Source organism: Pangasianodon hypophthalmus, chromosome 27 (assembly GCF_027358585.1).
Source record: "Pangasianodon hypophthalmus isolate fPanHyp1 chromosome 27, fPanHyp1.pri, whole genome shotgun sequence".
NCBI classification, from domain to species: Eukaryota; Metazoa; Chordata; class Actinopteri; order Siluriformes; family Pangasiidae; genus Pangasianodon; species Pangasianodon hypophthalmus.
Window position 1 is genome coordinate 10,803,985 of NC_069736.1, and position 17,546 is coordinate 10,821,530.

Below are 17,546 nucleotides of genomic sequence, written 5' to 3' on the forward strand. Positions count from 1 at the left end.
GAGTTTTAAAAACAGATAAGAAATTAGCATCCCTAATGTCAATTGGGAGAGAATTCCAGAGTTTTGGAGCATACGTTGAAAAGGCCCTGTCACCCTTGGATCGTAACCGAGTTTTGGGAACAACTAAGTGACCGTGCTGAGAAGATCGTAGATTGCGAATTGGCGTATAAGGTGTTCAAAGATCTGCCAGATACTGTGGAGCGAGACCATGCAGAGCCTTGTATGTAAGCAATATGTTACATTTTGCATGTAACTGCAGAAAATAATGGTATTTTATAAACATAAATATCAAATTCTATGAGTTATAATTCTGCCACATCTACAGAAAACATTTTGTTAAAAGCAAAATTCACTCATCACACATTTTTTTTTAACTCTCTTCATAAAGATTTCTCAGCATTAAAAAAAAAGCTATTTTTTGCACTGCTAGGAGTAAGCAATTGGCAATGTAATAGTAATGGACTTAATGCTTTATAAAAGGTGTTCTACGAGTATACATAGGGTTAGGAATAAGACGAGAGTGACAAGGAATTATGGCAAGGAGTTAGATTTAACAAAGAATAAATGCATTAAAATAATAAAAGGACTTTGTCAGATAAGTTAGGATTTTTTCAGCATAATTTTGACTACTGAGGAATTGCACTGCCATCCTTATCTCAGGTCAACTCCATCCTTGAACTCAACTTCCCAGAAAACACCGTAGCATAAAACATGGCCGCTACAGACTCCCAGCACAAAACTCACCTGGCAAGTTCATCATCTCACAAGTTTTGATCACACACACCTGTTTCCAATTACACTCACGCCCTATATAAACAGACCTTGGAAAATTCAATCAGTATGAAGTAACACTCAGTGTGACTAACCTGAATTTACAAAGCCTTTTGTTCTTTGATTGCTATCTGTTTTTGCTTCTTGGTTTTTGTGTCCTGGTCTATGCTACATTATGCTGTTTGCCAATCACCAGAAGTCTTGCCTGTTTTTTGACCTTGAACTTGTCTCACATTTTGGAACTGTCTGCCTTGAGTATTAAACTGTTTATACTGCATTTGCATCCATCTCAGCCTATCCATTGTGACAATAAATGAGTGAGTGTACAGTTGTTTCTACTTGTGGCCAGTGAGTGTATATATGTTTTTTTAAGGTTACCTTTTGAAGAGGGAGGACAATAAAGGCTCCACCCCCGCTGGCTTCCACAATGATGGCAACAAATTTGGGGTTGACAGCACAGAAGGCGCTGTCCCAGGTGACCCGTGACACCCTGATGTCATCATAGCACTGATCATTTTTCACCGCCTGGCCAAAAACATGGCGGAATTTGCTCTGCCGAACCACACGCCTGATCATCTCTAAAAAAAAAAAAAAAAGACAGATCAGAGAAAGTTGTTCAGCAGTCAGTATTGTTAAATCTTGCTCACACTGGTTCTCCCCGGTCTTTCTTTGGGCAAGACTAAACTCTCAATTAGGCAGACATCCGAGGCTTTCTATCCTAAAGGGTTATTTCATTAGATCAGGGATGTCCAAAATTACCTGCAAAGGGACAGTGTGGGTGCAGGTTTTTAATTCAAACCAAGTAAGAGACACACCGGATTCCACCTGTTTAATCAGTTGATCTGGGCCTTAAGTTGCCAATCAGATGTGACTCCTGCTTAGATAGAAGAAATACCAGCCATTCATAGATAATATTGGAAACTCCTGCTCTGAGTCATACAGACATCTGTGACATGTTACATGTGTGACATGACTAAACTAATTTTTATCCAATTTTTATCTAATTTTTATCCTGTTCATTGGCATCAATGGAAGCAAAGGTGGTCATCAAGAATTTTTGGACAGATGAAACCAAGATTAACTTGTACCAGAATAATGGGAAGAGTATTAAGAAGGAAGGGAAGGGCTTAAGATCCAAAGCGTACAGCATTATCTGTCAAATACAGTGGAGGCAGTGTTATGGCATGGGCATATATGGCTGCCAGTGGAACTGGTTTACTGATGTTTACTGATGATGTGACTGCTGATAGAAGTAGCAGGATGAATTCTGAAGTGTATAGAGCTATTTTTTCTGCTCAGATTCAGACAAATGCTGCAAAACTGATAGGACGGCACTTCACAATACAGATGGATAATGACCCAAAACACACACAAAAGCAACCCAAGAGCTTCTTAAGGCAAAGAAATGTTCTGTAGCCAAGTCATTCACTTGACCACAACCCAACTGAGCATGCTTTTCAATTACTGAACACAAAACTGAAGGCAGAAAGACCCATAAACCAGCAGCAACTGAAGGCAGCTGTAGTAAAGGCCTGGCAAAGCATCTCAAGGGAGGAAACTCAGCATTTGGTGATGTTCATGGGTTCCAGACTTCAGGCAGTCATTGATTGCAAAGGATTTGCTTCCAAGTATTATAGTTATAGTAGTTTGTCCAAATATTTTTGGCTGTAATTCCTAAGAAGTTAATGCAATATTTTTGTTAAACCCCTTGAATTAAAACTGTAAGCCTACACTTCAATCATATCTTGACTGTTTCATTTCAAATCCATTGTAGTGGTGTGCAGAGGCAAAATTACGAAGTGTGTCACTGTCCAAGTACTTATGGACCTAATTGTATATCTGTGTGATTTAGATCATGCTGACATCAAAAGACCACAAATAAAAATATTTAATCCATGATCAACGATGCTGCACTATGAGTGGAACAATATAAAAAAAAATCATGGTATGATAACCACAAAAAACAATAGTATTTAGTATGTCAGGCTCCTAGTTATAACTTCACATTTTCAAATATCAAATATGTTTTTTGCCAGTTGCAGTGCAAGTACTTAAAACATAATTAAGAGTCTTATTTTGTAGTTTATGAAACCACAGCAGAAATATTATACAATATAAGCCTATATTGCTTCAAATGTATTGAATATAAACTTTTACATTGCAGTAGGACTTCGTCTTAGTCACAATAAAGATAAATATAAACATAATTAGACACAAAATTTAAAAAAAGAATATAAAAATCCACCCATTGTATGCAAGAAAATAGAAAATCTGTTTTACTTTATGCTTTTAATCATGTGAATAATAACTTTATCTAACATTATGAATGTGATGAATTAACAAAGGAAAAGCTGTTATTATTAAAAAGGACCACAGTCAAGCAGGTTTAGTTACAAACAGCATCAAATATGAAAAATCACTAAAACCTTTAGTGTGTGCACTGTCGGTTTAATTAGATTTAAGCAATCGTTAATGATTACATGATTCGACATCACATTTTATCCAAGTCAGTGGCATTAGAGACATGAAATAAATTAAAAAAAAAAAAAAAAACAGCCATTTTCTGCCGTTTAACAAAAACCTGCGAAGTCTGTAAAGTTGCCATCATCAAAGAATGACAGTGTTCTTGATTATTTCAGCTTAGCCCAGTGAGTTGAGTAGCTTAATGATACAACAGTTGTATGTTTACAAATTTTTAGCTAAATGTCATCTAACTACAATTACAAAATGATAGGCAAACTAAAACAGTGTAAATATATGATGTAGTAGTAAGATTGTGCAAATTAAAATTTTATTTTCAACTGTGTAGCTAAATTTATATATAAATTTACAGTTACGTAGCTAAACGATGCATCTTTTCACCGCACGCCTGAAGCCTGATCAGAGTGTTATAACCTCTCAGCCTTGGTGCTGAAATAACCTTACACTGCAGGATTTTTTTTTTTCCATGTCTGTTTTATCCATTTCGATGGCTGTGTTTAACTCGCAGATCTCCTTTTGCCCCTAGATGATGATGGCCCACTGCGTATCTCGTTAAAAAAAACCTGCATAATTCTTGTTTCACGGCTAGTTTTCTCACAGTATCAAGAAGTTTCTTAAAAATTCGCTTTAGGGAAGGCGGCATTAAAAGTGGTGGGAGAAGATTTCACATGCAAAACGGAAAGACGAGTCTCAAAAAACCTAGTGAATGCACCGCAAAAGGGCTGCTGTTGTGACCGCGCGTCCTGGGTGAACACAGATCTGTCTTTCTGCTATCAACAAACAAATGGATACAAGCATTAGGATTTCAGTATTCTGAATGATAATATCGATCAGCTTGACGATGCTTCTGTTTTTCTTGTGTAGTGGTTAGCTGACGCTAAATTTTGACTGTATTTTGGAATGCTAGCTTAGCTAATGATGCTACGCTACACCCGGCATGAGAGATGATGGAGGATAACTATCATTAATGCGGCAATATACAAAGTTATAAATAACAGTGTGCAGAGAAAACGTGAAATTATTGCTTGCCCTTGTGCACAAAATGCTCTTAAAGCTTTGAATGGCAAAGACCGGCCGGGCATAACTGGAGCTGATCAGGTCCCTGTGCACACATTGTAAATCAATGATGCCTGCTAAATCGAGCTTGTATTGCCAAACAAAGACCGTAATGATAATCTCTTACCTTTTATAGAAATGGTACTTGTTCCGAAGCAGGTAATCAAAACATTGATGTTTTTCCCAGCACCAGATCCTTCAATGAGTTGCTGTTAGGTTCAAAAGCGTTCCCACTTCTTTAACTGAATGAAACAGAGCAACGCCCTTTTTGCTTCTCTTCCCTTCCCCTCCTCCACAGTGACAGTCACTGCATCCCAGTCCTCATCCTTATCACATCTTTCAGTGGCAGAACCCTAATATTCTCAGGTGTTCAGAATGGGAAATGTTAGACCACCTAAATGCTATAGTTGATGAATCTGGTTAACCATAATCTAGTAGCAGGCCCATTAACAGCAGATACATTTTGACCAGTTTAAAAATTTGTTTCATCTACTACATTCTTCTGTTTGTCCCTCTGGGGGAACCATTTAAGGCTGTACGTTGCCCTGCAAAACAACTAAAATTAGCAAAATTAATTAATCAATCAATAAATTAATTAATCTTCATGAATCTTTATCCTGGTCAGATCACAAAGTGGGAGAATTCACTCCAGATGGGATGCAAGTCCATTGCAGACACACACTTTGTGGCAGTTGGGGGGCGTGGTTTAGTGGGAGTCTGCAGTAGGAGTATAGGGGAATGAGCAAATTAACGTAGTACACCTGTTGCCTATTTGTGAATGCATATTAACAAGTTTCTCTCTCTCTTTCTTTCTCTCTCACACTCAGTGAATGAGGTGTGTGTGTGTGTGTATGTGTGAGTGAGTGAGTGAGTGAGTGAGTGAGTGAAGTCTGAGCTGAGCCAGACAGAGCAGCGGAAAAGCCGCCAAGCTTCAATTTTTCTTATTTTGTGTTTTCCCATTTAATATCACTTGCCATCTCAACCTGAGTCCTCTGTGATCCTGATTTGCATTCGTTGTCTTTTGCTACATTGGTGCCGAAAGCCAGGAAAAAGCAGCAATGGGAGATTTTTGCAAAAGTCGTGAACAAGCAAGCTGCAGACCACGCTGCCATCCAGAACCTGCTAATCTCCTTATCTTCCTCTCACACAAGCCCCTTCTTAAGCTTCTCAGATATTTGGAACAGAAAATGTTAGGCCACCTAAATGCTATAGTTGAATGCTAAATGCTCTCTGGCTTGGATGTCACCCCAGGATGATGCTGAGGCATACCTGGAGATGTCTGAGGGTACTGCCTCAGTGTCTGGGTAGCCAATTGGAGAGTAGGAGCTGCACATTCAGGCTCTTCTGATGGGAGAAGCCCAGCTGGACTGCACAGCTGTACAGAGAGCCATACTTGAGCAGGTCAGACTGTGGCCAGAGGTATATTCGTGTAGGTTCCGTTCCATGGTGTTAGAGGAGGGGGACTGGCTCCTGTAAATGCTGGATGCAACTGGACCTGCCCACCCAGAGAAGGTCATCAAGTGCGTGACACTGGAACAGTCCATCACCCAGCTGCAGACCGGAACATCTGAGTGGGTCAAGTGACATCAACCTGTCTTGTTGCCCCATGCTGTCCAGAAGAGACTGCCGCCACCTGCAGCTCCCTGGAGTGCAGTCACCCAACTTCCTGGGCATGCTGTCCTGCTACTAATGCTGGTAGGGGTGCCAGACACAGATGCAGAGAGCAGAACCAGTGTCCTTGGGCCATGCAGGCCAATCCAAACCTCTCTTTACCTCAACTAACATTCTTTTTTCTTCTCCCCTTCTTCCCAGGGTGGCACGGAGACCCAGAAAGCTGGAACGGGGCCTGGGCAGGTCTGTTGGGGCTGCAGTGCTCCGGGGCACTTCCAAGCATGTCCACGGATGGACATGTGACAGGTGCTCCAGATCTTCATGATCCCACGGCCCTTCTCCAATCCAGAGCAGACCTACAGAGTGCCAGTTAGTACTCAAAGGGGTATACATTAGGCCTTGGTGGATTCGGGTGGTGCGCAGACCCTGATTCCCCACAGCCTGATTCAAGGCAAGGCATTGGAAACGTGCTGGAAGGTGAAAGTGAGGTGTATACATGGAGACAAGCACACATCCTACGGTGCCTCACCACAAGGGACCAAAGCATAACATTTAGGACTGTAGATGCAGGCCTAAAAATGGTCCGAGGTTTGCACTGCTTTGGCCGCATATGTCACTTGATTCTGACCAGGGGGTGAGTGACGAGATGGCAGAACTTCCAGCTGGCAAGGCCCAGGACAGAATACATGGAGAAAGGGTACAGCATGGGACAGTGCTAACCTTTCGACATTTTGCTATTGGTAAAGAATACCTACACCAAGTGGGCCAAGACAATGAAACAGGTGAGTCGGTTACCCAGTTGTTAGTACCGAAAAGCCACAGAGAAATGCTTTTCCATGCAACTCATTATAACCCCATGGCAGGGAGCCTTCGTATAGACAAAACACTTGCTTATTAATGGCTTGGTTTTATTGGCCAGGCATTCATGGTGATGTACATAAGTGGTGTATGTCCCACCACAAATGTCAACTAGTGAATCTGCCAGCCAAACACACCATTTCCCTTATCGATATCCACTTCAAAAGAATTTGTAAGAATCTCGTCAGGCCTTTAAAAAAGTTGAGCACAAGGATATCACATTGTATCAGCTCTGGTGGAATATGTGACATGATATCCCAGAGCAGTGCCACTTCTCAGGGAAGTACAGTGGAGCCACAGTTTCGAGTATTCTCCCAAGTTGGGATCTGAAAGCGATCCTAGCCTACCAAGACGAATAATTCATGTCATGTAACAACACAAACTTTACCAGTTATTACAAATTAAAACAATCCACACCAGCATTTATCATCTGCTAACTGATGGGTTAGTAGAATGGTTTTGTAGGATCTGAAGCGAACAGGCAAGGAAAGCAAAGAAGCCATAAAGCTAGGAATCCTGCTCCCAGACTTCGCAGACCCAAGTTAATTACCACTTGTTTACTGATCCCTCTCAGCCAAGAGGAACCTCTGTCAAACTTATTGATCTAGGCCGTTGGCTAAGACCAGATGGCTCACCCAACACAATGGTAAAACTGATAACTACAGAAAGGGGGGGGACTCACCCAAGGACCTTCATGGAATGAGACCTTTGTTCTCCCCAGGAACACAAAGTTCACCACCCTTCACACATTCCACAGAACCCAGCTTTAACAGACTACATAAGGCTACTTTACATCTCCTGTAAGGACAATGACTTTTAAGATGATGCTCCATAGTTTGGAAACTTGTTGCCTCTTTTAATGTCATTCCATATATGTGTCATGCTTATAGCCACCAGGTCATTATGATGCTTTTTGATCATTTAACAGGATCATAGTGCTCATGTGTGTATCAATAACAGCAGGTATGTCATGTTTGGTATGTGTGTGATCGCTATTGAATTTCCTAAGGGTTGGTATAACGCGAAGTTGAGTACAATGTATTACATGCATGTTACCAAGTTCCTTACCAAAGTTCTAATTTAATCATTGTGCAAAGTTTGCAAAGCACATAACTCAGAGACCAGAATGTTAATTAGTGTCAGAGGAGGAGAATACAGTTTACACCCTGCCCCAAGATCCTGCTGATTGGAGCAAACACTTTGGGGTCAGCCCAACTGGAAAGGGTTAAAACCCCCTGACACAAAGGAAAACTCTGAGTCTCATCCAACACATCTTTGCAAGAAGGTCTCATCATGAGGAGATCACGCTTGTTCAGAGACTCCGCATCCAGACTGGTTCTTGCAAAGCCTCCAACTCTCGCCTTCACACCGCTGTGAACCATTCATCAAAGTTTTGCAACCCGCCTACGAGACTCCGCCGGGTTCGCGCCTCACTCTGTTTATCTTCCGCATTGGTCTTTCGAGACGCTACATAAGGCCAACCAGACCGCCGACCAATCAACATCACCAGAAACTCCTTCCAAACAACAACGCAACGAGGGAATCCTGGCAACACAAACGCAAGTATAGTACCTCCAGATTCTCGCTGAACTGGTGCAGTTAATACAAGTTTAAAGCCCTTCTAAATGAAGTGAATGTTAAATTAAACTGATAAGTTGATGGTTCGTTCAGGTCATGGTCTGAGAAACTGCTAGAAACTTGGAATTTCATTCACTCTCTTTTCAAAGCCATTTTTACCCCTGTTTACGTGTGCGTGTGTTTGTGTTAGATTAGTTTTTGTGTTTTAGAATAGTAATAAAGTCTCGTCTGTTTTTTTTTAAAGGCCAGTGTCTTGTGTCGCTGTGCTTCAAATTTACTGCCTTAAACTGTCGATCTTGTTACTGTGCTCTTAATATAGTGTTTCACTATATTTAAGATATTATTGCCATTGGCCACGGAGGTAATATCCCATACACAATAAATACACTCATTTCAACTTATTGCTGGACAAATAGTTGATCAGCTATTAAAATATTAAGTTTACAAATTTCTCCTTCTGAGCTGATCTGCTAATCTCCTACATATATTGGTGGAGAATGCATCCGCTTAACCTGAGTTTATTTTTCTTACAGTTTAATAAAATGCGTAAGAACATGAATTGTAAGTTTGTGCACAAAGATAGCTGAAATTGGGACAAATGGCTGAAGCCTTATTAGCTGACATTTGAGAGGTTCCCCAGGCCTCTGGGGAAACTCCACACTTGGTGCGCCCTGACTTTCCCCTACGGGGGATCAATAAAGGCACATATTATCTTTACAGGGTTTTCCCCATTTGAATTATTATCTGGGCAGAAGCCCCAAGGAGTGTTTGACGTGATTAATGAAAACTGGGAGGATGGTTCAACACTCATTAAAAATTAGGTTCAGTACATCCTGGACCTGTGAGCAAAACTCCACACATTGGTGCACTTACTGCAAGAGAATTTGCTCCAGGCTCAGGAGAGGCAGCAATGGCTCTATAACAGGGGCTCCCAACTGAGACAGTTAGCACCGGGAGATAAATTCCCCTTTTCCTTCCCACCTCTGTGGCAAGGGCCTTTTGAAGTCACATGGCGAGTGGGAGAAGCTGACTATGAGGTTTGCACACAGATTGGGGGAACATGCACCAGATTTACCACCTTAACTTCCTCAAACAATGGAGGGAGGCAGTCTCTGTTGTTCTGGTGATGGCAGTGGCAGACAACTGATTCCACTCTGATTCCAGACCATCCCTCACCATCCCAGAGGGTAGAGGTTTCCAAATTGCAATCTGAGTTTTCTGACATGTTTTACCTGAACACAAGAAAAGTCTGATTCAGGATGAATTGGGGAAAATAATAGAGATGGAAGTAATGGAGGAGTCCCAGAGAGAATGAAACAGCCCCATCATGCTGGTACTTAAGGCCAGCGGGGGTGGATTTCAAAGATTGATGGCTAGGGTGTTATGGCCCCATAGCACATTTGCCACTGCATATTTAGATGACATAATAACCTATAGTAATGATTGGGAGCAGCATACACAGCATGTGAGGGTGATCCTAAAGTCTTTGAGGCAGGCTGGGCTCACAGTGAACTCAGTAAAGTGTATGATTGGACAGGTGGAGGTACAGTATCTGGGCTTCCACTTCAGTCATGGGCAGTTCTGTCTACAAATTAATGAGACTGCTTGAGACCCAAGACCAAAAAGGGGGCGAGACAGTTCCTGGGGCTGCCGGGAAATTCGCTAAAAAGGGGGCACCAGACCCAGCCAGACAGAGAAGAACCCTTTGTGAGGGTTAAAGCAGCTGTGGAGCCCTTTGCTTCACTCCCAGAGGGCTGGGGGCCATTCCGTCCCAGGTGGTGGAGGATGAAAACTCTCTATGCGGGAGTTGAAGTAGAGCACCATGGAGAAGGAGTGTCTGGCTGTGAAATGGTGGTCCTCACTCTCTGATATTACTGCTGGGAAAAGTTTCTCTCTCGAACTCGCAGTGAGTGAGACCAATGAGCATGTGTGTGAAGTGTGAGCTGAGCCAGACTGGGCAGTTGAAAAGCAACCAAGTTTCCATTTTTTTTTTGGTTGTGCATTCCCATTTAATATTGTGCGGTGGCCCATTCTAAAATCAAGGATCACCCTCCATCTCAGTCTGAGTCTGCTGTGTTCCTAACTAGAGGGGCAAACACACTGAACCACTGCTATTCTCAGTTTAGGAATGGCTACAAAGCTAACTCTCTACTGGCTTTCGGTAAATCGGCCCATGTCGCCATTTTCCTCATGCCGGAATATAAACAAAGGCTCTTACAGGAAGCTCTGGAGAGAAGGGTGGTTCAGCGCTGGTCTTCCCAATCAGAAGCTGTGCTACAGGACGCATTCGATGACGTTGACTGGGACATATTCCAGTCGAGTTCCGCTGATGTCAACAAGTTTACAGATATAGCAGTTAGCCTTGTTAGCATGTTAATCGAGGAAACAACACACACCATCACAATAAGGACTTTCTCAAACCAGAAACCATGGGTGGATAATACTATCTGAGCTGCGGTGGTTTCGCGCACAGCCGCGTATAATGCAGGGCTTACAGTGCCTTGCAAAAGTATTCATACCCACTGAAGTGGAAGGAAAATGATAAATGGTGTCCAAAATATTTTACAAATAAATATCTGAAAAGTATGACGTGCATTTCTATTCAGCCCCCCTGAGTCAATACTTTGTAGAACCACCTTTCGCAATTACAGCTGCAAGTCTTTTGGGGTATGTCTCTACCAGCTTTTCACATCTAGAGAGTGAAATTTTTGCCCATTCTTCTTTGCAAAATAGCTCAAGCTCAGTCAGATTGGATGGAGAGAGTCTGTGAACAGCAATTTTCAAGCCTCACCACAGATTCTCAATTGGATTTAGGTCTGGACTTTGACTGGGCCATTCTAACACATGAATATTCTTTGATCTAAACCATTCCATTGTAGCTCTGGCTGTATGTTTAGGGTCATTGTCCTGCTGGAAGGTGAACCTCTGCCCCAGTCTCAAGTCTTTTGCAGACTCTAACAGGTTTTCATCTAAGATTGCCCTGTATTTGGCTCCATCCATCTTCCCATCAACTCTGACCAGCTTCTCTGTACCTGCTAAAGAAAAGCATCCCCACAACATGATGCTGCCACCACCATGTTTCACAGTGGGGATGGTGTGTTCAGGGTGATGTGCAGTGTTAGGTTTCCACCACACATAGCGTTTTGCATTTAGGCCAAAAAGTTCAATTTTGGTCTCATCTGACCAGAGCACCTTCTTCCACATGTCCCCCACATGGCTTGTCGCAAACTGCACACGGGACTTCTTATGGCTTTCTTTCAACAATAGCTTTCTTCTTGCCACTCTTCCATAAAGGCCAAATTTGTGCAGTGCACGACTAATAGTTGTCCTGTGGACAGATTCTCCCACCTGAGCTGTGGATCTCTGCAGCTCCTCCAGAGTTACCATGGGCCTCTTGGCTGCTTCTCTGATTAATGCTCTCCTTGCCCGGCCTGTCAGTTTAGGTGGACGGCCATGTCTTGGTAGGTTTGCAGTTGTGCTATACTCTTTCCATTTTCGGATGATAGATTGTACAGTGCTCCGTGAGATGTTCAAGGCTTGGAATATTGTTTTATAACCTAACCCTGCTTTAAACTTCTCCGCAACTTTATCCCTGACCTGTCTGGTGTGTTCCTTGGTCTTCATGATGCTGTTTGTTCACTACTGTTCTCTAACAAACCTCTGAGGGCTTCACAGAACAGCTGTATTTATACTGAGATTAAATTACACACAGGTGGACTCTATTTACTAATTAGTTGACTTCTGAAGGCAATTGGTTCCACTGGATTTTAGTTAGGGGTATCAGAGTAAAGGGGGCTGAATACAAATGCACGTCACACTTTTCAGATATTTATTTGTAAAACATTTTGGGCACCATTTATCATTTTCCTTCCAATTATGTGCCACTTTGTGTTGGTCTATCACATAAAATCCCAATAAAATACATTGCAAGGCACTGTATATCGGGGAATATGAGTGAGTGCAAAGCGGCATGCTATGCTCTCCAATGCACAGTGAAAGCTGCTAAACTCCTGTGCAGGGAGTGGGTGGAGACTCATTTCCAGCTCAGTGACTCCCGACGCATGTGGCAGGGACTGAGGATTATCAGCAGAGGCCTTCAGAGGCAAATCCACCACTGAGGTGAGAGCTGACTCTTCTCTGGCCCATGAGCTGAATACTTTCTATGCGCACTTAGAGGCTAACAGCACTAGTACTAGCCTGCCGACTAACACTAAAGAAGAAAGCAGCTCTGTTAGTGATGACCTGAAGGTGATCACCTTCTCAGAGGACGAGGTTCAGAGGACTCTGAAGCGTGTGAACATCAGGAAAGTGGCAGGCCCTGGCAGCATTTCTGGCCATGTACTGAGATTCTGCGCTGATCAGCTAGCTGATTTGTTCACTGCCATCTTCAACGAGTCCCTAGCTAAGTGTGTGGTCCCTAAATGCTTTTAAAAATCTGTTGTTATTCCTGTGTGTAAAGAACAATAAGCCCTCTTGCCTAAATGACTATCATCCTGTAGTCATAACATTGCTTGTCATGAAGGTGTTTGAGAGGCTTATCAAAAACTCCATCTGCTCCTCCATCCCTGACACCATCAACCCACTCCAGTTCGCCTACCGCGCCAGTAGGTCTACTGAGGATGCAATCTCTCACGTCCTACACACCATCCTCACTCACACGGACAGCAACAAAGGGAACTATGTTATGCTGCTGTTTATAGACTACAGCTCAGCCTTCAATACCATAGTCCCACACAGACTGGCCTCCAAGCTCAGGGACCTCAGACTTAATGCCCCCCTCTGTGATGGGTCCTGGACTTCCTCACAGGTAGACCCCAGGTACTGAGAGTGGGCCAGTTCACCTCCAACAGCATCATCCTGAGCACCGGAGCCCCACAAGGCTGTGTCCTGAGCCCCACAAGGCTGTGTCCTGAGCCCCACAAGGCTGTGTCCTGAGCCCCCTGCACTACTCTCTCTACACACACGACTGTGTGTCCTCTCTCAGCTGCACTTCTATCACCAAGTTTGCTGACGACAGAGTGGTTATGGGCCTCATCTCCAGCAGCAATGAGGCTGCCTACCTTAACGAGGTGGAGAAACTCATAGCTTGATGCCAGGCTAACAGTCTCTCTCTGAACGTCAGTAAAAGGAGCTGGTCATCGACTTCAGGAAGAAGCAACAGCGTAACTACACCCCACTCAAGATCAGCGGGACAACCGTGGAGAGAGTGAGCAACTTCATGTACCTTGGAGTACACATTTCTGAGGACCTGACCTGGGCTCATCACATTCAAGGTCAGGTGAAAAAAGCCAGGCAATGGTTGTACCATCTGAGACTGCTGATGAAATTCAGGTTCTCCCCAGCAATCCTGAAAACCTTCTACACTGGGGCCATAGAAAGTTTACTAGCTCAATGTATCCTCAGCATGGTAAAGTAACAGCACAACCCACTAACACAAAGCCCTGCAGAGAGTGATGCACTTAGTTGAGCGCATCTCTGGGTCTCCTCTCCCCTCTCTGCATAACATCTACACCAGACGATGCAGTACAACAGCTGCTAAAATCATCAGGGACTCCACCCACCCCACTAACTGTCTGTTTAGCCTGCTGCAATCAAGCAGGCACTTCCATAGTCTGATGGCTAAAACTGAGAGGCTCAGGAGGAGCTTCTTACCTCAGGCCATTAGAATCCTCAACATGGACATGTCTGCCATACAGACCCCTTAGGACTCCATAAGGGCTCTACAGTCACTCTGCACTCCACTGACACGCCGCACACTCCACTTTGCACTTTGTATTGTTACTACATGTAATATACTACATATTTTGTACATCCATTTTTGCACATTCTGTACATATATTTCATATCCTGTACATATATTTCATATTTCTTATTATTTCTTATGCACTTCTGATTTTTAAATTTTAACTTTAAATTAGTATTTAATGCACAGTCTAATGATGAGTAGGCCAGGTTTCAATTTCACTGCAATACTGTATATAATTGTGTATGTGACAAACAAAAATCTTGAATGTTGAATCTAGCAAGGAGAGAGTTTTCATGGATTAAGCCAAGTGTTAATACTGAATGGCCAGTCTCTTAAGCCATTAAGGACCCTCTAAGAATCCTGGCCTTCACAAAGTTTTATAGGAGGATTATTCATTGATTCTACTCTATTGCTACTCCACTCACATCCCTACTGAAAGGGGGCAAGCTTGAACAAGCCTTCCAAAGACTTCACTTCTACTCTTGTGATTTAGGCAGGTTGATGCCTCAGACACAGGAGTGGGAGCAGTGCTCTTTCATCAACAGACAGAAATCCCAAAGCTCCACCCAGTTGGATTATTCTGCCATAAACTCTCCCCAGCCAAACACAACTATAATATCACAAATGGTAGCACTCTTAGCAGTAAAGCTGGCTTGGAGGAATGCATTTAAGGATTTTGACCACTTGCTAAGGTAACATGGGAGCCTCCAGCTATCCCAGATAAAGCAGCAGACATACCAAGAATAAAAATCACCTGGGGGAAAAGAAAAGTTCACTGAAAAAAAAATTCACTGAAGGGGAAAGGATGCAGGACATGAAAAATGCACATTCGCTTCTGGTAGGGTTGCTTGTAGTGGTTACTGTGCCAACTTGGTCTAGAAGAAGTTTGACATGAACATTTATTTCCCAGGATCTTCATCAAATTAGTACCCACACTCTACGTTCTCCTGACAGAGATAAATCAATATTTTCCCCCCTAGTTTTCTCTCAATTTGGTCATCTGCCAAATCCCACCCACCAGCCAGCCCTATCATACAACAGCAACCAACTGGGATGCGGAAAAACTAGGCCTTGTTTTTGGTACCTCTAGGTTGGACTGTTGTAAAGTCTGGCAATCTGGATGTTCCAGTAGGTGCATAAACAAGATCCAGTTAGTCCAGACTTAAGTCTAAGTTGAAAACCTATTTTTTCAGGCATTTTGCTATCAGCATTTATCTTCAGTAAGGATTCAGATCTGGGGTTCACAGACATAAAGAATGTTGGTAAACTGGGATGTTTTGATCAGGTTTGTTGAGAATGGAGCGGCAAGACACTGACGTCCCAAGATTTCCTCATGCATGTGCGGTCTTCGGGCACTCCCTTTTATTTATGCTACCATAGTTGCCATAAAATCCCTGCTTTTACTCATCACAATAGGCACCCCTTTTAATACTATGATAATAATCTGTTTTCTCTCTCTCGCTGTACATGTAGTCCTGCTGCCTGATGTGATGCCGAAGCCAGATCCTGACACACTTCTACTGCTGTGGCTTCCGCTATCTGATGTCACCCAGAAGAGGATTGGTTACCCTTTGAGTCTGGTTCCTCTCAAGGATTCTTCCTAATGTTGTCTCAGGGTGATTTTTCCAGAGGTGACAGTGACAAGGAAAAACTCTGACAAGAGGAAGAAAACTTGAGAGGAACCAGACTCAAAAGAGAACACATCTTCTTCTAGGTAACACCAGATAGTGAAATTATAAATCATTTCATTATACCATTTTAAAGGCAAATAATACTTTGTGAAAAGGATGTTCAGTGTGAGCATATTATGAATAAAAATGACTGTTTAACAGTTCTGATGCACAAATTCAAGAATATAAGTGTTCTTTCACGCATACAAGTCTGAATCAGAGTGAAATTGATACTTTTGATTTGGAAACAAATAAACAAACCTCTGCAAAGTGTGTGTAGATATTCACCCAAGCACAGAGGACAAAGAGAATAAATGATTAGATAATATTATAATATTATATAATATCTACTTTATAACATTGTGTGCATCACATCCAGAGTTTATATTCATTAAACTTCCAAACCACATCACATTTCTGCAGTATGGTCTCAGTCTGTTTCTTGTCCAAAACATCCTGTAGGAATGCTTCTGGATATTTGGAATGACAAACAAAAAAGAGAAAACCATGCATGCAATATACAAAATGTTTTCCAGTTATATATAGAGTACTTTTAATTTATATAACTATCTCTCATTTATTTAGCACTGGCTCTGTGTTCTCTATGCTCGGTTGACTATTGTGATTAAAACTCATACTTGGCAAAGGTTAGTTTGCATTGAATGAAAGAAAGCAAAGTTTCCCTCTAACACCCCTCAGCAAATTTTTTTATTAGACATAGAAAGTCTAAAGGACGGACTCACCTTTCTTTGGTGACAGTCTCCTTTCCATTTGATATGAGAAAGGCTTTTTGAAATCAGAGGTTTTGGTTATTTCCAATACTTTATTACCCTGGTTTCCAACATTATCTCTGCTGCTTTGCTGTGTCCTTTTCTTATGTACATTATCACTTTGCCTAATGAGTTCTGGTCTGAATCTCAAAAAAATATTTTCATCCAAGATATCCGAGTTGCTATATGTAACTAGAAGATTGTCTCTGTCTGTAGCAAAGATTGTTTTTGGGTCCTCCTCATGCACAGTTCTGTGCATATATGGTTTGTAGTCACAACTTTCATATGTTAAAATGCCTGCTGTGTCTTTTGAAATTGAGACATTGATTGGCAAGACATTATCTTTCTCAATGGCAACAAATGGATTTAGTGGCTTCTTTGGTACTGGTGGTGGAGGGCCTTTAATTTTTGCCTTTTTTTCTAATATGTGTCTTATCTGAGATATGTCCAACTCTCCTGGTTCAGGGAGAATGTCCACCATTTTTGTCCAAATGTCCATGTCTTCCATGTCATCTAAATCCGAATAAATTGCAGGAACATCTACTTCAGGCTGAAAACCAGGGACAAAACCTCCTGGTACACACATGTAGGATGGTGAGTCTAATGTGCCTGGACAAAAAGACAACATGTCTAGATCTGGAGGGGACTTGTCAAAGTCCTCAGTGACATAGTGTAATGCTGACTCTCTTCTTCCCTTTTTGATGTTTTTCTGTAGAAGTTCAGAATATGGCCGAGGCATGTCTATTGCATGTGCAACATCTTTACAAAAAGGATTTTTTGGCTTCTTTGGAACAGGTGGAGGTGGTCCTTTACTTTTAGCTGATTTTTGTTTTGGGGTATCTCTTACCAAGCTGTCTGAGATCATAGTAGTTTCAGGGACAGATAATATGTGAATTTGGTCTGGGGGTGTAATGATAGCAGTAAAGTAGGAAGGGTCTTTTTCTTGTATCAAGGAAGCTGTGATTATCTCTCTTCCATCGACGTTATCTGGAACAGAAATAGATT

At 42.3% G+C, this 17,546-nt stretch overlaps 1 protein-coding gene across 10 annotated transcripts in view; it reads right to left on the reverse strand.

The window, feature by feature from the left end:
- coro1cb (coronin, actin binding protein, 1Cb) overlaps positions 1 to 17,546 on the reverse strand; it is a 91,406-nt gene that overhangs the window by 54,363 nt on the left and 19,497 nt on the right. For 9 of the 10 annotated variants that reach the window (XM_034300713.2, XM_026922022.3, XM_034300712.2 and 6 more), the window contains 2 exons: positions 16,515 to 17,528; positions 1,150 to 1,349 (listed from right to left, as the gene is read on the reverse strand). In XM_034300713.2, coding sequence (XP_034156604.1) covers positions 1,150 to 1,349; positions 16,515 to 17,528 — 1,214 coding nt within the window. The remainder of the gene's footprint in view (positions 1 to 1,149; positions 1,350 to 16,514; positions 17,529 to 17,546) is intronic. The other variant, XM_053230576.1, reaches the window with a different exon arrangement.